This window comes from Chlorocebus sabaeus, chromosome 20, assembly GCF_047675955.1.
Source record: "Chlorocebus sabaeus isolate Y175 chromosome 20, mChlSab1.0.hap1, whole genome shotgun sequence".
Taxonomy (NCBI): domain Eukaryota; kingdom Metazoa; phylum Chordata; class Mammalia; order Primates; family Cercopithecidae; genus Chlorocebus; species Chlorocebus sabaeus.
This window is the reverse complement of record NC_132923.1, coordinates 108,471,551-108,492,800: the sequence shown is the minus strand read 5'-3', so window position 1 is coordinate 108,492,800 and position 21,250 is coordinate 108,471,551. Positions and strand designations below refer to the sequence as shown.

The 21,250-nt window shown below is 50.8% G+C and overlaps 2 protein-coding genes, 2 long non-coding RNA genes and 4 other non-coding genes across 9 annotated transcripts in view; 2 read left to right on the top strand and 6 right to left on the bottom strand.

Moving 5' to 3' along the window:
- Positions 1-3,332, top strand: part of TRNAU1AP (tRNA selenocysteine 1 associated protein 1) — a 30,034-nt gene extending 26,702 nt beyond the window's left edge. For both annotated transcript variants that reach the window (XM_007979763.3, XM_007979765.3), the window contains one exon: positions 2,819-3,332. In XM_007979763.3, coding sequence (XP_007977954.1) covers positions 2,819-2,955 — 137 coding nt within the window. In that variant the 3' untranslated portion in view covers positions 2,956-3,332. The remainder of the gene's footprint in view (positions 1-2,818) is intronic.
- Positions 3,333-3,861: 529 nt separating this feature from the next.
- Positions 3,862-5,847, bottom strand: LOC103225254 (uncharacterized). The gene is made up of 4 exons (XR_494423.3): positions 5,789-5,847; positions 5,154-5,223; positions 4,794-4,846; positions 3,862-3,969 (listed from the first exon to the last, which is right to left on the bottom strand). It is a non-coding gene; the product is annotated as an uncharacterized lncRNA (long non-coding RNA).
- On the bottom strand, positions 4,040-4,113 carry LOC119626483 (small nucleolar RNA SNORD99). Its single transcript, XR_005242639.1, has one exon. It is a non-coding gene; the product is annotated as a small nucleolar RNA SNORD99 (small nucleolar RNA).
- Positions 4,998-5,127, bottom strand: LOC119626467 (small nucleolar RNA SNORA61). The gene has a single exon (XR_005242631.1). It is a non-coding gene; the product is annotated as a small nucleolar RNA SNORA61 (small nucleolar RNA).
- On the bottom strand, positions 5,610-5,741 carry LOC119626461 (small nucleolar RNA SNORA44). The gene has a single exon (XR_005242626.1). It is a non-coding gene; the product is annotated as a small nucleolar RNA SNORA44 (small nucleolar RNA).
- Positions 5,848-6,121: 274 nt separating the features above from the next.
- On the bottom strand, positions 6,122-6,256 carry LOC119626446 (small nucleolar RNA SNORA16B/SNORA16A family). Its single transcript, XR_005242608.1, has one exon. It is a non-coding gene; the product is annotated as a small nucleolar RNA SNORA16B/SNORA16A family (small nucleolar RNA).
- A 96-nt stretch (positions 6,257-6,352) lies between these two features.
- On the bottom strand, positions 6,353-7,358 carry LOC140709269 (uncharacterized). Its single transcript, XR_012089741.1, has 2 exons — positions 6,785-7,358; positions 6,353-6,431 (listed from the first exon to the last, which is right to left on the bottom strand). It is a non-coding gene; the product is annotated as an uncharacterized lncRNA (long non-coding RNA).
- A 4,499-nt stretch (positions 7,359-11,857) lies between these two features.
- Positions 11,858-16,624, top strand: RAB42 (RAB42, member RAS oncogene family). Its single transcript, XM_007979761.3, has 2 exons — positions 11,858-12,346; positions 13,292-16,624. The coding sequence occupies exons 1-2, from the start codon at positions 11,982-11,984 to the stop codon at positions 13,713-13,715; spliced, it is 789 nt and encodes a 262-aa protein (XP_007977952.2). The 5' UTR covers positions 11,858-11,981; the 3' UTR covers positions 13,716-16,624.
- Positions 16,625-21,250: the final 4,626 nt, after the last annotated feature.

Below are 21,250 nucleotides of genomic sequence, written 5' to 3'. Positions count from 1 at the left end.
GCCTCATCCTCCTGAATTGCTGGGACTACAGGTGCCCGCCACCACGCCCAGCTAATTTTTGTATTTTTAGTAGAGACGGGGTTTCACCATGTTGGCCAGGATAGTCTCGATCTTTTGACCTTGTGATCCACCCACCTCTGCCTCCCAGTGCTGGGATTACAGATGCGAACCATCGTGCCAGACCCTTTTTTTTTTTTTTTTTTTTTTTTGAGACAGAGTTTTGTCCTTATTGCCCAGGCTGGAGTGCAATGGCACAATCTCAGCTCGCTGCAATCTCCGCCTCCTGGGTTCAAGCAATTCTCCTGCCTCAACCTCCCAAGTAGCTGGGATTATAGGCATGTGCCACCATGCCCAGCTAATTTTGTATTTTTAATAGAGACGGAGTTTCACCATGTTGGTCAGGCTGGTCTTAAACTCCTGACCTCAAGCAATCCACCCGCCTCGGCCTCCCAAAGTGCTGGGATTACAGGCGTGAGCCACCATGCCTGGCCTATATAGCCAATGTATTTTATGCCATGCACTGCTGTCTCTCAGCTATCAGGATGGATACATGCCATTCCATTTCTCATTAGACAGAAAATAATACTGAGGCAAAAACAGTTATCAGTAATAGTAGCTAATAGATATTGAGGCTTTATGTGCAAGTCACTGTTCTAAGTACTTTACATATATTAAGTCATTTAATCTTCAGAACAATCTAGAAGTAAATACCACAGTTATCCTGGTCTTGTAGACTAGAAAGCTGACATAAAGAAGTTAGTTCTGGGGCTCAAGAGATCCTCCCGCCTCAGATTCCCAAAGCTACGTTGATCTTGAGCCCCAGAGTTCGAGACCAGCCTGGGCAACACAGTGAGACCCCATCTCTACAAAAAGTACAAAAAATTACCTGGCATGGTAGCACACAACTGTAGTCCCAGCTATTCAGGAGGCTGAGGTGGCAGGATCCCTTGAGCCCCAGGAGTTGAGAGGTTGAGACTGCAGTGAGCAGTGTTTATAAGGCTGCACATGCCTGGGCGACAGAGCAACCCTGCATCCCCCCAAAAATACAAAAACAAAAAGCTCAACATAGTTGCAAAGTGCAACATAGCAGCAGGAGGTGGAGGGGCGCTTAGAATCCCTGCAGTACACTCTCTCCCTGGACTTTATGCTCTACCACTGCATTATTAAAGACTCCCATTGAACTTAATAACTGCCCAGTCAGGAGGGCACAGACTGGATTGTTACCCTTCTTCATCTACCCCTTGGCTTCAATAGGCTGTCTTCCAGGCTCTGTCTTCAGAGTGAGGCAGAATGCTTTATTGTTTGTGTACCCATCGACTTGAGCCACACACAAATGCCTGCCCTTGACTAACCCCTTCACTGATCTGTTCCCGTAAGCTGTTACCTGCACTGAGTGTAGTCACCAGGCAGGACATGGTCTGCCTTTTTACAGTTGCTATCTGGAGACTCTATAAATGCTTGGAGCTTAAATCTTACGATTTTTTTTTTTGAGACGGAGTCTCACTCTTATTGCCCAGGCTGGAGTGCAATGACGCGATCTCAGCTCACTGCAACCGCCACCTCCTGGGTTCAAGCGATTCTTCTGCCTCAGCCTCCCAAGTAGCTGGGATTACAGGCATGCGCCACCATGCCCAGCTAATTTTCTATTTCTGTTTTTCTAACCCCATAAAGATGAGGTTTCTGTGTTGGTCAGGCTGGTCTTGAATTTCCGACCTCAGGTGGTCCGCCCACCTTGGCCTCCCAAAGTGCTGGGATTACAGGCATGAGCCACCGTACCTGACTTTTTTTTTTTTTTTTGAGATGGAGTCTTTGCTCTGTCGCCAGGCTGGAGTGCAGTGGCGCCATCTCTGTTCACTGCAACCTCTGCCTCCCGTGTTCAAGTGATTCTCCTGCCTCAGCCTCCCGAGTAGCTGGGACTACAGGCATGCACCACCATACCTGGCTAATTTTTTGTATTTGAGTAGAGATGGGGTTTCACCATGTTGGTCAGGATGGTCTTGATCTCCTGACCTTGTGATCCGCCTGCCTCAGCCTCCCAAAGTGCTGGGATTACAGGCATGAGCCACAGTGCCCAGCTTAACCTCCTAGGTTTAAGTGATCCTCCTGCCTCAGCCTCCCTAGTAGCTGGCACTAGAGACATAGGTCACCATGCCCAGCTAATTTTTTTTTTTTTGAGATGGAGTATTTTTTTGTTTTTGAGACAGCATCTTGCTCTGTCTCCTAGGCTGGAGTGCAATGGCATGATCTCAGCTCACTGCAACCTCTGCCTCTTGGGTTCAAGCGATTCTCCTGCCTCAGCCTCCCGAGTAGCTGGGACTACAGGTGCCTGCCACCACGTCCAGCTAATTTTTATATTTTTAATAGACACGGGGTTTCACTATGTTGGCCAGGATGGCCTTGATCTCTTGACCTTGTGATCCGCCTGCCTCGGCCTCCCAAAGTGCTGGGATTACAGGCGTGAGCCACTGTGCCCGGCTGAGATGATGATGCTCTGGACTTAATAACTTTGATTAGACCTTCTAAACCCAAATTTGAAGTGAGGAGCAGACCTCTAGAATATCTAGGATACATGATGGCTAGAGACACACGTGTAGCTTTTAATAGATGTAGGCTAACAGCTGCCATTTTTCCATCCTCTAAATACGTAATCCTATTTTCATTTTCCCCAGAACCCTGCAAGGCAGTGGTTTCACTTCCTAAAAGAAACTGGCAGGATAGGGACCTTACCATAGATCAGAGTTCTGGGAGAAGGGAACTGAACTGGATCCCTTGCAGCTGTCCCTAGACTTCCCTGACCCGATCCTTGCTTTCTTTCCAGACCCCATGCCACAGCTGGATGTGACTGAGGCCAACAAAGAATTCATGGAACAGAGTGAGGAGCTGTATGATGCTCTGATGGACTGTCACTGGCAGCCCCTGGACACAGTGTCTTCAGAGATCCCTGCCATGATGTAGCCAGGCCAAAGGACAAGCCAGGCTGCACTATGTGAGGGAGATTAGAGACTCCTTTTAAAAAAAAAAAGAAATGTGAAACCTTTTTGGAAATATGATTTTTAAGATTTTAATGACTGTTTCTGGAGATCATGAGTATTTCTACAACACTGCTGCATTCATTTGACCGTTTGAGTTTGAAGACCACGGGAACAACTTTTAAACAAGGTTCTAATTGCTTTCCTTCACAGGAATCCTTTGTCCAGGCAGTTATCCACTCCTGGACACAGGACAGTTTGGGGTTACCCAAAACTGGGATGAGCAGTTTGCAATGATCCACACACTAAAGCCTGGGTTACCGGTTTCTCAGTTATATAAATGAAGTTTCTCAGGTATGTAAATCAAGGCTCTCTGGAGTATTTATAGTATCTGCTGTTCTAACTTTAGAGTCTGGCAGCTAGGTAGGGCACTGTAGCAGGGGCGGAGCACACCCCTAGGAGGTAGGATGTGGTGGGGTGATAGAGCAGGCCAGTTGGCCTAAGAATGCTCACAAGAATGGGTTTCATCTTTTTTTGTATATTCAGTATCTGCATATACAAGGCCTGGCTGGATCACTTTAGGATCAATATGGGAGATAAGCCGCTCAGAAAGTTAAAATATGGGAGAAGGCAGCTCCTCCATGTGAACTTTGGAGAATGGGGAAGCACCCATACTTGCTGGCCCCTCTGGGGCTTATGATAAAAGCTGTATCTGATTCTAGTTTTGTGCTAGAGCAATTTTGGGGGCTTACTGCTTGAGGCAAAGCATTCATCATAGATCACAAAAAAAATCTCCAAAGGGCTGGGCATGGTGGCTCACTTTGGGAGGTGAATTGCTTCAGCTCAGGAAGAGACCAGATTTGTAGAGACCAAAAAAATACAAACACAAATATACTTTTATCAGTCTTTATTAATCTTCAATTGATCTACACCTAGAGCATGCTGCTGTTTCTACCTAAAATGACGGGGGTCTTGCCTTTTGCTTCCCATAGAGATTCTCCTGCAAAGGAAGTATAAGCCATTGTGTTAGAAATTCCCAGATTTCCCCCACACCCAGGCATTTTCCTCGGAGCTGGTCTCAGTCCCATATCCGCATTTCTCATCCATGGATGTCCACTCAGATTAGGTTTCATCCTGGACCAGTCATTCTAAATAGTGTGTGCTACATGGAACCCCTTGAAGTCCTACCAAAGAATGCATCATGAGCTCCAGCCACCACTGAACATTTGCGGCTACCAGGCCTTGTGGCCCACGGTGCTCTCTGCTGCCTTCAACTTCCAGCAATATGTGGTCTTGCAGGGTGGGCAAATCATGTTCTAAGCACCTTTGCCCTCTGGTAATGAACAGCTAACAAACAGGGCACACGAGGAAGGCCAAATGTAAATGTTACTGAAATGCCTGTAATCCCAGCACTTTGGTAGGCCAAGGCAGGCAGATCACTTGGGGTCAGGAGTTCAAGACTGCCCTGGGCAACATGGCAAAACCCTGTCTCTACTTAAAATACAAAAGTTAGCCAGGCATAGTGGTGCATGCTTATAGTCCCAGCTACTCAGGAGGCTGAGGCAGAAGAATCACTTGAACCTGGGAGACGGAGTTTGCAATGAGCCAAGATCGTGCCACTGCACTCCAGCCTGGGTGACAGAAAGACCCCGTCTTAAAAAAAAAAAAACAAAAACAAAACAAAACAAAAAAACAAAAAAAACTTGGACACAGACCTAAGTAACCTTATAGTTCTATTAGGCTGACTACTTAGGACAGGATCCCCGACAACTGAGCACTACCTGCAGCTACAGCTGACAGAGCTTCGGGTGGCCACTAACTTACCCAACTCCATAGGTCCATAGTCACACGAGGACAGCTTTGCATGTAACGTGAATCTAAAAGAAAACAACACCTTAATTAAGAGGCAAGAAAGCTATGACAGATCCCTCCCAAATGCTATTACTATACCAACCTCCAGAGCTTCATACACATCCTTCCCTTAGCCTATATTTCATTTTACAATTTCAGAGATCCAGCCATCTCTGAACCTGTCCGAAACTAGCCCACATGCCATATACCAGATTACAACATTCAGGCCAGCTTCACTATTACTTTTCCTCCTTTTACGACCACCAAGACCGGTGTTCAGATCCGATGGGAAAGGGAAGAGGAGGATTAAGCTGTGTTCCACATCAACTTTACCTTAAAGCACAGCTCCAGAAACAAGCTCACCTCCTCAGGATCACACATGGCCAGGAAACTTGGGGGCAACCTGCAGAACAAAAAGCTTAGTGTGAAAGCTAAACTGGCCAAGAGTGGTGGTTCATGCCTGTAGTCCCAGCACTTTGGGAGGGGAGGCCAAGGGGGCGAATCACCTGAGGTCAGGAGTTCAAGACCAATCTAGCCAACATGGTGAAACCCATCTATACTAAAAATACAAGAAAATTAGCTGGGTGTGATGGCGGGCACCTGTAATCCCAGATGCTCGGAAGGCTGAGGCAGGAGAATTGCTTGAACCCGGGAGGTGGAGGTTGCCTGAGCCAAGATCGTGCCACTGCACTCCAGCCTGGGTGACAGCGCAAGACTCCGCCTCAAAAAAAAAACACCCATCTACATTGGAAGTTGACACGTGGAAGGCTTCCAGCCCTGGTCCTGAAACATTATAGGAAAGCTGAGTGGCAGCTTGCAGGTATTGTACTGACCTGCGCTGTCAAAGTCTTTCCAGGTTGCTCTTGCATGCAGTTGGAGATCCCATGGCTACCACCAGCCACAGCCCTTGGAAACATGCTGTTCTGTCCCACCAGGGAGCCCCCAGTCAGTCTCCAAAAGAAACCTACCAGGTCCCCTGCATTTCATCACTGATGTGACCCCGGGAGTCCTCGATCACCAGACAGATCACCTTCTGTCATCTGAGAGTCTTCATCTGGACAGCAAAATGAGAACAACTGTCAAGAACAATTTTATTGGTCCCATCATTTGGTCCTCAGAAGGATACAAATCTAACCAGCCTTTGGTCCGAATACTGATGCTATCAGTTAAGCTGTGTCACATCCCAGCTGGATTTTCCCAGTACGGGAATCTTACGCTGGTTAACTGTACATGCAAACCCCCAACCGTTCTGCTGGTCGGTGGAAACAGGGGCTACAGCTGAAAGACAGCAAGTATGATGGAACTGTATTTTCCCAAAATGTTGCAGATCAGTTACAACAAACAGAACGGCGACCGTCAAGGAAAACTGTCACTCTGGGCTCCTTTTTGACCACAGCAGCTATGCGGAAGCAGCTGCAGCTTCGATAAGGGCCAAGGGGCAATTCAGATCCCAAGGCAGCCACCTAAAGCCTCACCTGTCCATCATTACTACCTGCTGAAGTGCGCCGGAATCTCTGTTGACTAAATCAGTCATCCTGTAGGCCCCACTGCCCACGCTGTGCCAATATTTGGTGTGCTTTTTCTCAATCTTGATGGGATCTTTTTATCCGCCTATTACAGATAAGAGGTTTAGACCGATTAAGTGACTTGCTGAAGGTCGCTTAGTCACTTAGCGAGGCTGAAAGCAACAAGCTGGGATGCACACAAGGGTCTGAATGCCTAAAACCCGTCCTTCTGAAAAGCGTGTCCACGAGGGCGACCTCCAGAGCCCTCGCGAGCAGTCACTAGTCCCAAAATCACCTAGCTGGTAACTGTCATAGATTCAACTGGAGGCCATCCTGACACCAGCATGCGGCCTCCCCCAAATTAAAACACTTCAGGCCCAGGGCTTCATCCCCGCATCCCCCAGGAGACCGGTCCCAAAACCCCTTCCGTAAACCCAGGCGCCTGCCGGCAACACTCACCTGTCAGCCCAGAGCGCAGAGTTGCGCAGGCCGAAGCGAGAGAAGGGCGCGGCCCCAGCGGGATCCGACCCCTCTCAAGACCGAGGGTCCCTTCTGGAGCTCGGGCCCACTGGGAAGGAAGGTCCGACTCCTCCGTGCCACGTTCACCACCATATCGAGGCCTTGGGAGAAAGCCCCGGCGAGTGCGGGCCCGTAGCAGCAACTAGCAGGCTATGGCTTGCAGGGAGGTAAGAAGAGCCTTAAACATGGCGAGTCCGCACCAAGGCTGCGGCGGGGTAAAAGGACGCTGCAACTGCGTACAAGAGCTTATATAGGCTGCCCCTCGCGGCCACGCCCGACAGTCGGCCGCGCGCGTGGCGCACAGCTGCCTGGGAATTGTAGTTTGCTCGCCTCTGCGTTGTCCGCGCGTCACCTCCCCAGCCCTACGCGCGTTTCCATCCCCAGCCCGCGAAGCGCGAACCGCTGGAGGCTTTCCTCCGAGCAGGAAGAAGCGCCTTCACCTTTCAGTGCTCGGCACTGGGCCCACGCAGGAAGCCGACCCGCCTTGGCCTCTGGAGTTGTCTCCGGGATATCTTTCAAAGTCTGGAAATGAACCCCGTGTGCTGGGAAAGGGCTCGGGCTCTGCTCAGAGTTCTGTGGGAGTGCGAGCGAGCAGCGCCTGAGTGGGTTTCGGGGAGGGGGTCATACTCCCCGAAAGGCAATTTCTATATTCAAGGCTTGTCTCTTTCACTAATATATAATTTTACTGAGCGCGTGCTATTTAAACTGTGCCTGATTATCTGATCTAGTTTTCATAAAAACCCTGTGTATGCTCTGACAAATAAGGAAACTTGGCCAGGCTCAGTGGCTCATGCCTGTAATCCCAGCACTTTGGGAGGCCGAGGTGGGCGGATCACAAGGTCAGGAGTTTGAGACCAGCCTGGCCAACATTGTGAAATCCCGTCTCTACTAAAAATACAAAAATTAGCCGGGCGTGATCGTGCGCGCCTGTAATACCAGCTACTCAGGAGGCTGAGGCAGGAGAATCGCTTGAACTTGGGAGGTGGAGGTTGCAGTGAGCCGAGATCATGCCACTGCACTCCAGCCTGGGTGACAGAGCGAGACTCTGTCTCAAAAATATAAATAAATAAATACATAAAAATAAGGAAACTTAGGAATGGATCACACAGCTATTGCAAGGACTATAAGCGAGGAGAGGACTGGAATTTGGAGCCCACCCCAGGCACCACACATAGCGCAATGTTTTGTGCATGGAATGAATAAGCCTCAGTATGAAAACTTAGTGGTGATTGCCGAGAATTAAACACCCATCCTGTGCCTAATCTATTAATTTTTATTTTATTTTATTTTATTTTGAGACAGAGTCTTGCTCTGTTGCCCAGGCTGGAGTGCAGTGGCCCAATCTCGGCTCACTGCAAGCTCCGTCTCCTGGGTTCACACCATTCTCCTGCCTCAGCCTCCGAGTAGCTGGGACTACAGGCGCCCGCCACTACGCCCGGCTAGTTTTTTTGTATTTTTAGTAGAAACGGGGTTTCACCGTGTTAGCCAGGATGGTCTCGATCTCCTGACCTCGTGATCCGCCCGTCTCGGCCTCCCAAAGTGCTGGGATTACAGGAGTGAGTCACCGCGCTCCGCTTAATTTTTATTCTTACATACACTTTTTTCTTTGAGACAGGGTCTTGTTCTGTTGCCCAGGCTGGAGTGCAGTGGCCTGATCAAGGCTCATTGCAGCCTCGACCAACTGGGCTCAAGCAATTCTCCCACCCCAGCCTCCCAGGTAGATGGGACTACAGGTGCAGGCCAACTTTCCTTGCTTACACTTTAAAAAGTAGGTACTACTTTAGCAGGTCATTGGGGGGCATGCCCTGTGGTCCTGGACTCCTCTCTTTCTCTAACATCAGGTGTCCAAGCCATCAGCAACTCCTGTGTGCTCTACCTTTAAAATGTATCAATAATCTGTTTTTTACCCCTTCCACTGATATTACCCTAATCCTTGACCCAGATGATAGCAATAGTCTCCTATCTCCCAGATCCTGCTGTTGCTCCCGACAGTCTGGTCTCCACTTGTCAGCCAGCCTGCTAAAAGTTTTTAACTTTTACGAAGTCTAATATGCCAGTTTTTTCTTTTGTAGTTTATGCTCTAAAAGCTTAATAATTAGGCCAGGTGTGGTGGCTCACACCTGTGATTCCAGCACTTTGGGAGGCCAAGGGGGGGTGGATGACCTGAGGTCAGGAGTTCAAGTCCAGCCTAGCCAACATGATGAAAACCCGTCTCTACTAAAAATACAAAAAATAGCTGGTCATGGTGGCGGACGCCTGTAATCCCAGCTACTTGGGAGGCTGGGGCAGGAGAATCATTTGAACCCAGGAAGCGGAGGTTCGAAGTGAGCCAAGATGGAGCCATTACACTCCAGCCTGGGCGACAAGAGCAAGACACCGTCTCAAAAGAAAAAAAAAAATTGGCCGGGCTCGGTGGCTCAAGCCTGTAATCCCAGCACTTTGGGAGGCCGAGACGGGCGGATCACGAGGTCAGGAGATCGAGACCATCCTGGCTAACACGGTGAAACCCCGTCTCTACTAAAAAATACAAAAAAACTAGCCGGGCGAGGTGGCGGGCGCCTGTAGTCCCAGCTACTTGGGAGGCTGAGGCAGAAGAATGGCATAAACCCGGGAGGCGGAGCTTGCAGTGAGCTGAGATCCGGCCACTGCACTCCAGCCTGGGCGACAGAGCCAGACTCTGTCTCAAAAAAAAAAAAAAAAAAAATTAAAATTAAAATTATTCAACTTTTTTTTTTTTTTTGAGATGAAGTCTTGCTTTGTTGCCCAGGCTTGTGCAGTTTATTATGTGTCAATTATTCCTCAATAAAGCTGTCAAAAAACCAGAAGACCACAGGCGCGTACCATCACGCCCAGCTAATTTTTATATTTTTAGTAGACACGGGATTTCACCATGTTGGCCAGGATGGTTGTGACCTCCTGATCCACCCACCTCAGCCTCCCAAAGCGCTGGGATTACAGGCCTGAGCCACGGTGCCCGGCCCATCCCAGATCTGTTCTAATGCAAATGCAGATAACCTTAACTGCTGTGTCACGCGGCTCCTACAGAACTACCCTGAGGTAGGTTCCATGATTTGCCTGATTTAGCAGAAGAGGAAGCAGGGATTAGGGAAGGGAAATAACTTACCCCAGGTTATACAGTGAATCTGTGACAGAGGTCAGCTGACATCTGGATTTAACTGCAGTCAGAGGCAGACACATGATCCCAGCCCACAGTAGGAGCAGGGAGAGGGAGGAAGTTCAAGAAGCCAGATGCTGACAGTGCATTGCCCACGTGGGCTGACCGGAAAGTCCTCAGGGAGAGCTGGGGTCAGACTGCATTTCCAGCTGCTTCATGCCTCTCTAGAGTCTCCTTTCTCCTTGACCTTCCCACATCCCGCTTATCCTTGGAGACCCAACTTCAACATCAGCTGGGATGGGCTTCTCTGACCCTTTGGCTTCCTAAGTCCAGTTCCATCATGCTGTTTGACTGAATGAATGGATGGGTGAATGAACAGCACTTATCCACTTTCATTAATTCATCTAGCTATAAATATTTACTGAGCTTATTATTATTATTATTTTTTGAGACAGAGTCTCGCTCTGTCACCCAGGCTAGAGTGCAGTGATGCGATCTTGGCTCACTGCAAGCTCCACCTCCCGGGTTCAAGCGATTCTCCTGCCTCAGCCTCCCAAGTAGATGGGATTATAGGCACGTGCCACCATGCCCGGCTAATTTTTGTATTTTTAGTAAAAACAGAGTTTCATCATGTTGGCCAGACTGGTCTTGAACCCCTGACATGAAGTGATCCACCCGCCTTAGCCTCCAAAAGTGCTGGGATTACAGATGTGAGCCACTGCGCCTTGAGTTTCTACTTTAAGCCAAGCGCTGAGTTAGGCCCTGAGGATATAATCACCCCTGCCCTCAAGGAGCCTGCAGCCTAGGAGAGAGACTGACATTAGAGGTGGTCAGAAATACATGTGGGCCGGACATGGTGGTTCACACATATAATCCCAGCGCTTTGGGAGATGGAGGCGGGCAGATCACTTGAGGTCAGGAGTTCAAGACCACCTTGGCTAACATGGTGAAACCCTGTCTCTACTAAAAATACAAAAATTAGCTGGGCGTTGTGCCTGTAATCCCAGCTACTTGGGAGGCTGAGTTGGGAGGATAGCTTGGACCCAGGAGGTAGAGGTTGCAGTGAGCCGAGATCCTGCCACTGCACTCTAGCCTGGGCAACAGAGTGAGACTCCATCTGAAAATAAATAAATAAATAAATAAAAGACTAGAGAGACTAGAGTTGTCTGGAGCAACTGGACCTCCAGCCTCAGTGCCCTGGGTTTCCAGAATGCCAGCCTGGAAAGGGTGGAGTAAACTTTGGAGGCTCGTGTGCTGCCTCACCCTAGCCCCTCACCCAAACAAAACTCAACCAGCGTCTTAGTGCTCGTGGGACCTGCTTTGTCCCCTTTTGTGGTATCAAATGGATGATGAAGGATGAGACAAACCTGGATGTGAGTCCCAACTCTGCTGTGTGACCTGGGACAAGCCGTGCCTCTGAGCCTCAGTCTTCTCAGCGCTAAGAGGGGCACTCCCATGGCCCTATCAAAGGGTTGCTGTCCACAAAACATGAACTGACCTTTGGCCTCATACATATTAGCTGTCAAATCCACAGGCCAACTGCACTCCCTTCAGAATTGCAGTTGTCTGTGTCTGTCCTGCCTCCTCAACCAGACTGTGCCCAAGTTCCTTCTGGGGCCCTGGTGTCCAACTCAGACAGGCACTGGAGGAAGCCGTGGGTGCTGTTGAATGTTGAACCTGAACATTGAACTAGAGGCCCCAGGCCAGGGCTAACGAGGGCTCCAGGAAAGGGCTTCTGGGTGGAGAGGGAGCACCTACAAACCACTCACTTCCCGAGTGGCCTTCCCGGGTCCAGCAGAGGGGTGGGGGCCAACTAGGGAACCCACGGCCGGCGGGGTGGAGCGGGTAAGGGGGTGGGGCTGGAGATGAAGGAATGAGTGAGGCCCCTCCTCACTTCATCTAGTTTAGTCCCTTTAGTCTGTGAAGTACGGGTCATCATTAGCCCCCTTTTACAGAAGAGAGAACTGAGGCTTCGAGAAAGAGAAACTTGGTCAGGAGTTTCCTCTCGGTCCCACCACCTCGATGCCCCGCCGGGGGCGGTGGTTGGGCGCCGGGAGCAGGGGGCGGTGCGCGGGAGGGGCGGGGGCGGGGGCGGGGGCGGGGCGCGGACAAAACGGCCGCGGGCGGCGGGGCGGCGGGGTGGCGGACGCGGCCATGGAGGGCGAGGGCTGCCGCTACCAATTTAGGGTTGCGCTGCTGGGGGACGCGGCGGTGGGCAAGACGTCGCTGCTGAGGAGTTACGTGGCGGGCGCGCCTGGCGCCCCGGAGCCCGAGCCCGAGCCTGAGCCCACTGTGGGCGCCGAGTGCTACCGCCGCGCGCTGCAGCTGCGGGCCGGGCCGCGGGTCAAGCTGCAGCTCTGGGACACCGCGGGCCACGAGCGCTTCAGGTGCGGGTAGCCAGGGCGCGGGAGGGACTCCTGGTGGGGGGCTTGGTGCCAGTGCGCTCGGCCACGGCAACCCCCGTAGAGGCCAACTTAGAGGTCAAGCGGAGGGCGAGGTCCCTGCCCTGGGTCCCGTCTGGTCCGCTGGGTCCAGACCCTCCCCTGCTCGGAGTCATTTTCCCCACGAACACTGCGGGGTGGGCCGAGTCCCAGAGCCCAGGAACATCCCTGGTTTTGAGCTCTGGACTCTGGAGAGATGAGTGATACTGGCCCCGGGTGCTGAGAGCTCAGAACAGAGCGGGAAGTGTCGAGGAGATGTGGAAGGGAGAGAAGTTTGTGTTGACCTTGAAGGATCGGCAGGAGTTTGCCAGAAAGAGAACGGAGAAACGAAAACCTAGGTCAGGGCAGCACCAGGCCTCCTCCAGGAATGAGGGATTCGAGTTACGCTTGCACCCTAACTGGGAAGCACCCGGACTTTTATTTATTTATTTTTTTGAGACGGAGTCTCGCTCTGTCGCCCAGGATGGAGTGCAGTGGCGCGATCTCGGCTCACTGCAAGCTCCGCCTCTCGGGTTCACGCCATTCTCCTGCCTCAGCCTCCCGAGTAGCTAGAACTACAGGTGCCCGCCACCACGCCCGGCGAATTTTTTTGTAGTTTTACTAGAGACAGGGTTTCACCGTGTTAGCCAGGATGGTCTCGATTTCCTGACCTCATGATCCACCCACCTCCGCCTCCCAAAGTGCTGGAATTACTGGCATGAGCCACCGTGCACGGCCAACTCCCAGACTGTTAGGGGAGACACAGACACCGAGGCAGAGAACCACAGGGCCGCGTGAAGTGAGCCCTGCTGGGGTGTGAGGCATTCTGTGGATCCCAGGGGGAGGAGGTCCTGCCTTTGGGGGTGTCATGAAGGCATCAGTCTCTCCCAGCTTACCTCTCTGCCTCCCCAGGTGCATCACCAGGTCCTTTTACCGGAACGTGGTGGGTGTCCTGCTGGTCTTTGATGTGACAAACAGGAAGTCCTTTGAACACATCCAAGACTGGCACCAGGAGGTCATGGCCACTCAGGGCCCAGACAAGGTCATCTTCCTGCTGATTGGCCACAAAAGTGACCTGCAGAGCACCCGTTGTGTCTCAGCCCAGGAGGCCGAGGAGCTGGCTGCCTCCCTGGGCATGGCCTTCGTGGAGACCTCGGTTAAAAACAACTGCAATGTGGACCTGGCCTTTGACATTCTTGCTGATGCTATCCAGCAGGCCCTGCAGCAGGGGGACATCAAGCTAGAAGAGGGCTGCGGGGGTGTCCGGCTCATCCACAAGACCCAAATCCCCAGGTCCCCCAGCAGGAAGCAGCACCCAGGCCCATGCCAGTGTTAACTCTAGGAAAGAAAGGGTTAAAGCAGTCCCAGACTCAACTCACCTGGTGGGATGGGGAGTGTTAGTATCTCTCTGGAGGACAAATGACAGAAGGATTCATATAAACGGTATCCTGACACAGTCATGCTTCCTGGATTTTGGAGTCAAGGCTTTCTACAGAAAAGAAAGGTCTGATGGCCGGGCGCGGTGGCTCACGCCTGTAATCTTAGCATTTTCGGAGGCCAAGGATGGCGGATCACCTGAGGTCAGGAGTTCAAGACCAGCCTGGCCAATATGGTGAAACCCCATCTCTATTAAAAATACAAAAATTAGCCAGGCGTGGTGGCACATGCCTGTAATCCCAGCTACTCAGGAGGCTAAGGCAGGAGAATTGCTTGAACCCAGGAGGCAGAGATTGCAGTGAGCCAAGACTGTGCCACCGCACTCCAGCCTGGGTGACAGAGTGAGACTCTGTTTCAAAAAAAAAAGAGAGAGAGACAGGAAAAGAAAGGCCTGAGAGACCAGATGTGCAACTTCCTGTCCTTGAACCTCAGTGTCCTTATCTGTCGATGGGGCTCATAAAAGATCCCACCTTGCAAGGAGGTGGTGACCATGAATGAGATAGTGGACAGGATGTGCTCACCCAGAGCCTGCCATGCTATGAATTGAATGACAAAAGCTCTCATTCCCACTCCCTTCTTTCTTGGCTGTGATGTGGCCACTCTGGCAGCATTCCTGGGCTCAGACACTGAGAAGCCAGCATCAGGAAGCTGCTGTATGGGCTAAGGCAGGTGTGGGGAATTCCAGGGGGAGCTTGGCTTGGAGGCTCCTTGTGTCCTCAGGCCAAAATGATTCTGGGCATGGGATTAATATGTGACATCAAATCCAGGGTTGCCAGCCAATGCCCCCACCCTAGGCCCAGGGGCTGAAAATGGATGTTGGAGGCTAGGATGAACATGAATGTGTAGCAACTATGTTGGGCACACAGTGGCCACTGTGATGAGCCACCAAGATCCCCCTTCCTGGCTGGGGAACCCATCAACCCTCTCCCCAGTGCTGGAGTGCCACTGGATGATGGACTTCAGCTTGCCCCACTCTCTGGGAAAGGCCCTCCCTTCAGGGCAGCCCATATCCAATGTTCATCTACCGGGGGGCCTTAAAGGCCTTTCCCTCTTGTCCCAGCTCTGGACAACTCTGAAAGTCAAACCTAACTTTGTCAGTCTTTGTAGGCTTCATTGAGGACATTGTTGTGACATCATAGCCAAGTTAACCCCGTGCCCAATCCTGCTTCCTTTTCTTCCCCAAAACAGGTATCCATCTCAAGAATATCCCCTAATAAACATCTGCACACTCGTCTCCATCTCAGAATCTGCCTCCTGGTAACCTAACCTACAACGGGAACTGCTAGGCAGGGAATGTCCTGGGAGCAATTAGGGAAGGCTTCATGGAAGAGACGCTGTTTATGTTAGGCCAAATCTCAGCAGATGTAGGGCTTAGTGGGTATCATTGCGCTGTAGCAAAAAGCACAGCCACTTTGTTGGGTGCAGTGGCTCATGCCTGTAATCCCAGCACTTTGGGAGGCCTAGGCAGGCAGTTCACTTGAGGTCGGGAGTTCAACCAAACCTCCTTGAGCCTCGGTTTCCTCCTTAGTCAGTAACATGAGACTGATAATCCCTCCTTCCTATGGTTCTTAGAAGGTTTTCAATCACAGTAAATTTCTTAGCTTCCTCCCCATGGAGACGGGGCTGAGCGGTCTTCCTGTGCACTTGGTCCTGCCTTTTTTTTTTTTAACCCATAAAAATTCACCTGTTTTATTTTGTGGGGGGTGGGGAATATCCATTACCTCAGACATTTATATTTTATTTGTATTACAAACAATCCAGTTATACTTTTTAATTTCTAAATGTACAATAAATTACTGTTGACTATAGTCACCCTGTTGTGCTATCAAATGTTAGATCTTATTCATTCTATTTAACTACATTTTTGGCTTGACGCGGTGGCTCACGCCTGTAATCCCAGCACTCTGAGAGCCGAGGTGGGCGGATCACCTGAGGTCAGGAGTTTGAGACCAGCCTGGCCAACATGGTGAAACCCCGTCTCTACTAAAAACACAAAAATTAGCTGGATGTGGTGGCATATGCCTGTAATCCCAGCTACCCCAGAGTCTGAGGCAGGAGAATCACTGGAACCTGGGAGGCAGAGGCTGCAGTGAGCTGAGACTGCGCCACCACACTCCAGCCTGGGCGATAGAGTGAGACTCCATCTCAAAAAATGAATAAATAAAAATAAAATAAAAATATGTTTTTGTACCCATTAGCCATACCCACTTTCCCCTACCACTACCCTTGCCACCCTCTGTCACCATCATTCTACTCTATCTCCATGAGTTCAATTGTTTTAATTTTTAGCTCCCACAAGTAAGTGAGAATGTGAGAAATTTGTCTTTCTGTGCCTGGCTTTTTTCATTTACAATTCCAGTTCCATCCACGTTGTTGCAAATGATCTGCCTCTTCTTTTTAAAACATCCTTATTCATCCTTGTGACGTGGTGAGGTTGGCACAGTCATCCCCATTTCACAGATAAGAAAGCTGGGGCCAGGAGGGGAAAATGATTTGCTTTAGGGCGTCTTTTCATTCCTTCATCAATATTTTTTTTCTTTTTTTTAAAGATACAGGGTCTTGCTCTGTTGCCCAGGCTGGAGTGCATGCAGTGGTGCAATCATACCTCACTGCAATGTTGACCTCCTAGGCTCAAGTGATCCTCCCACCTCAGCTTCCCAAGTAGCTGGGACTACAGGTGGGCTTCACCAAGCTAACTTTTAAATTGTTTGCAGAGACAGCATGTCACTATGTTGCCAAGGCTGGTCTCACACTCCTGGCCTCAATCAATCCTCCTGCCTCAGCCTCCCAAAATGCTGGGATTACAGGTGTGAGCCACTGCACCTGGTCTCCTTCATCAATTTTTTTTTTTTTTTTTTTTTTTTTTTTTGAGACAGAGTCTCGCTGTGTCACCCAGGCTGCAGTGCAGTGGGGCGATTTCAGCTCACTGCAACCTCTGCCTCCCAGGTTCAAACGATTCTCCTGCCTCAGCCTCCCAAGAAGGTGGGACTACAGGTACGTGCCACCACACCAGACTAATTTTTGTATTTTCAGTAGAGACAGGGTTTCACTATGTTGGCCAGGCTGGTCTCAAACTCCTGACCTGAGGTACTCTGCCCGCCTCAGCCTCCCAAAGTGCTGGGATTACAGGCATGAGCCATCGCGCCCGGCTGCTTCATCAATTTTCTTTTCTTTCTGTTTTTTTTTGAGACGGAGTTTTGCTCTTGTTGCCCAGGCTGGAGTGCAATGGTGCAATCTCTGCTCACCACAACCTCCGCCTCCTGGGTTCAAGCGATCCTTCTGCCTTAGCCTCCCCAGTAGCTGGGATTATAGGCATGCACCACCATGCCCGGCTAATTTTGTATTTTTAGTAGAGACGGGGTTTCTCCATGTTGGTCAGGCTGGTCTTGAACTCCCGACCTCAGGTTATCTGCCTGCCTTGGCCTCCCAAAGTGCTGGGATTAGAGGCGTGAGCCACTGTGCCTGGTCCGTCAGAGGCTTATTATTATTATTATTTTGAGACGGAGTCTCACTCTGTCACCCAGGCTGGAGTGCAGTGGCGCAATCTCGGCTCACTGCAACCTCTGCCTCCCAGGTTCATGTGATTCTCCTGCCTCAACCTCCTGAGTAGCTGGGACTACAGGCGCGTGCCACCACACCCGGCTAATTTTTTGTATTTTTAATAGAGACAGGGTTTCACCATGTTAGTCATGATGGTCTTGATATTCTGACCTCGTGATCTGCCCGCCTCGGCCTCCCAAAGTGCTGGGATTACAGGTGTGAGCCACCGTGCCTGGCCCTACCAGAGGCTTATTATTTTTTTTATTTTTATTTTTTTTTAGGCGGAGTCTCGCTCTGTGGCCCAGGCTGGGGTGCAGTGGCCGGATCTCAGCTCACTGCAAGCTCCGCCTCCCAGGTTTACGCCATTCTCCTGCCTCAGCCTCCCGAGTAGCTGGGACTACAGGCGCCCGCCACCTCGCCCGGCTAGTTTTTTGTATTTTTTAGTAGAGACAGGGTTTCACTGGGTTAGCCAGTGGCTTGAGCCACCGCGCCCGGCCGAGGCTTATTATTAAACCCACAGCAACACTGTAAGGTTGGGCTGATCTTGTCCATTTCATAGACCTCAGCTCCAAGACAGGGAAACTCATGTGGCTAAACTGGTGAATGCAGGCCAGCTCCAATAATCTTGTCTGCCGCCTCAGGCCAGCCCTAGGGTGGGTCCTTTCTCAAACTTCAGCGCTCCAGTCCTGCCCTCACTATCCCCCTCAGTGTGGCAAAATCTCAGAGGCTGTAAGTGGCTTTGATGGGTGTGTGCCTGCACAAGCAGAGCGAGCCCAACCTACAGGAAAGCCTCTGCCCAGGCTACAGGAAAGGCAGAGGACACCAGTGTACATTGTGCCACTCCTTTTGAGTCTCAGGCCTCCAAGGTCTTCTGTAATTCAGCATCCACTTCGACCCAGAGGCATCTTTTTGCCTCTGGACAGTTTTGGCCTGGCCGCCTCCCTTCTCGAATCCTCCTATGGCCCCGCACCTACAGCATAAAATCCAAATCCTTTCGCTCTAGTCTAAGCCTTTCATCACCTGGAGCCAGCTGCATCATCACTAACCATTGGCCCAGGCGGCCAAATTCTGAACCAGTTGCGGCTGTGGACTTCGCATATGCTGTTTTCTGTGCCAGGAAAGTCCCAGCTCTCTCTCCCTGTGTTATCTGATCTGCCTGCAACACTCAGGTAGACATCACCTCCTTTTAACCACATTATCCCAGCTGCCAAAAATAGGGCAGACTTTGCTGTCAAACCTGGTTTGAATCTCAGTTCCACTAACAGTGGGACCCTGACCGACTCACTTCATCTTTCTAAGCCTCAGTGGCTTAAAAATGGGGATAATGGGCCGGGCGCGGTGGCTCACACCTGCAATACCAGCACTTCAGGAGGCCGAGGTGGGTGGAACACGAGGTCAAGAGATCGAGACCATACTGGCTAACATGGTGAAGCCCCGTTTCTACCAAAAAATACAAAAAATTAGCCAGGTGTGTTGGCACACGCCTGTAGTGCCACCCCAACCCTGAGGGCCAAGGAGAGAACTCATCCACCAGGAAGGGAGGGGTCAAGAGAAGGGGCCTTGGAAGCCATTTAGAAGGATGGACACTGGACTAACGGCACAGGTCTGAGTCCTGGCCTGCCTAGTGACCTTGGACAGGTCACACGACCTCTCCAGATCTCAGCGTTCTTATCTGTAAAATAAGGGCCACATTGGATGGCCTCTGAAGGCCCTTTCTTTTGTAGCTCCAGGTAATTGTAAGACCCTTTTTTTTTTTTTTTTTTGAGACGGAATCTTGCTCTGTCGCCCAGGCTGGAGTGCAGTGGCCGGATCTCAGTGCACTGCAAGCTCCGCCTCCCGGGTTTACGCCATTCTCCTGCCTCAGCCTCCCGAGTAGCTGGGACTACAGGCACCTGTCACCTCGCCCAGCTAGTTTTTTGTATTTTTTAGTAGAGATGGGGTTTCACCGTGTTTGCCAGGATGTTCTCGATCTCCTGACCTCGTGATCCGCCCGTCTCGGCCTCCCAAAGTACTGAGATTACAGGCTTGAGCCACTGCGCCCGGCCATAAGACCCTATTTTAACTCTGTTTTCCTCCTCCCAGCTTCAAGCCATGCAGGCACAGGGGATTCTCTCCAGGATGGCTCCCTGGGCCCAGATGGCTCCTTCTGTGTCCTTGGAACTCATCCTATTGTTACAGCCAGCCCCTGCCCCTGTCTTTTGGTTAACTCCTTGGGAAAATGTCTCAAGTCTTTTTTTTTAGATGGAGTCTCACTCTTGTCGCCCAGACTGGGGTGCAGTGGTACGATCTCGGCTCACTGCAGCCTCTACCTCCTGGGTTCCAGCTATGCTCCTGCATCAGCCTCCAGAGTAGCTAAGATTACAGGCACATGCCACCACGCCTGGCTAATTTTTGTATTTTTAGTAGAAACAAGGTTTCACTATGTTGGCCAGGCTGGTCTCGAACTCCTGACCTCAGGTGATCCGCCTGCCTTGGCCTCCCAAAGTGCTGGGATTACAGGTATAAGCCACAACACCCAGCCTCAAATCTTATTACCTTTAGTCCAAAAAACTGTAGCAACTTCCAGCTAGTATCCCTCTGGCCTGCTTCCAATTCCACCCTCCACACTGGCAGCCGGAGAGGCTTTTAACATGCAAACATAGTTACACCACTCTTTCACCTGATACTTCAGGGGTTCCCAATGGCTGTGCAGTGGCTTTTTTTTTGTGTGTGTGTGTGTGTGTGTGTGTGTGTGTGTGCAGTGGTTTTCAAACTTTTTATCTGTTTTGAGCATCGGAATCCTCATCTGATGGAATGTTTCTCAGAGCCCTAAAAATGTCCAACAGTTAAGAAAGAAGTTATGCAGACTGAAGAGAAGTGGAAAGCTTGGAGCCAGCCTACTGGGCCTTCCACACTACAGCCTGCAACACACACACAACACACAGCAGCCTGCAAGGCAGGGACACTGAACTGAGGGCTCCATGTACCTTCTAAGGAGCCAGGATGGGCTGGGCATAGTGGCTCACACCTATAATCCCAGCACTGTGGGAGGCAGTGGTAGCAGATTGCTTGAGCCCAGGATTTTGAGACCAGCCGGGGCAACATGGCAAAATGGTCTGTTTTTAAAGAATAAATTTTACAAAAAAAGGAGGCCGGGCATGGTGGCTCACACCTGTAATCCCAGCACTTTGGGAGGCTGAGGCAGGCGAATCACCTGAGGTTAGGAGTTTGAGGCCACCCTGGCCAATATCATAAAACCCTGTCTCTACTAAAAATACAAAAATTAGTAGGATGTAGTGGCGTGCCTGTAATCCCAGCTACCCGGGAGGCTGAGGCAGAAGAATCGCTTGAACCCGGGAGGCAAAGCTTGCAGTGAGCAGAGATTGCATCACTTCACTCCAGTCTGGGTGATAGAGTGAGCCAGTGAGACTGTTTCTTTTTTTTGGGGATGGACTCTCACTTTGTCGCCCAGTCTGGAGTGCAGTGGTGCAATCTTGGCTCACTGCAACCTCTGCCTCCCAGGTTCAAGTGATTCTCCTGCCTCAGCCTCCTATCTGGGATTACAGGCATGCGCCATCATGCCCGGCTAATTTTGTATTTTTAGTAGAGTCTGGGTTTCTCTATGTTGGTCAGGCTGGTCTCAAACTCCCAACCTCAGGTGATCGACCCACCTCAGCCTCCAGAAGTGCTGGGATTACAGGCATGAGCCACCGTGCCCGGCCTTATTTTTTGTATTTTTAGTAGAGACAGGGTTTCGCCATGTTGGCCAGGTTGGTCTCGAACTCCTGACTTCAGGTGATCTACCTGCCTCAGCCTCCCAAAGTGCTGGGATTACAGGTGTGAGCCAGGGCACCTGGCCAAGGCTTTAAAAAAAAAAAAAAAAAAAAAAGCCAGGGGCTAGACACAGTGGCTCAC

Coding starts and splice junctions, on each gene's coding strand:
- RAB42 (XM_007979761.3), top strand. CDS start 11,982: ATGCCCCGCCGGGGGCGGTGGTTGGGCGCCGGGAGCAGGGGGCGGTGC. Junction 12,347..13,291: donor GCGGGCCACGAGCGCTTCAG/GTGCGGGTAGCC, acceptor CTGCCTCCCCAG/GTGCATCACCAGGTCCTTTT.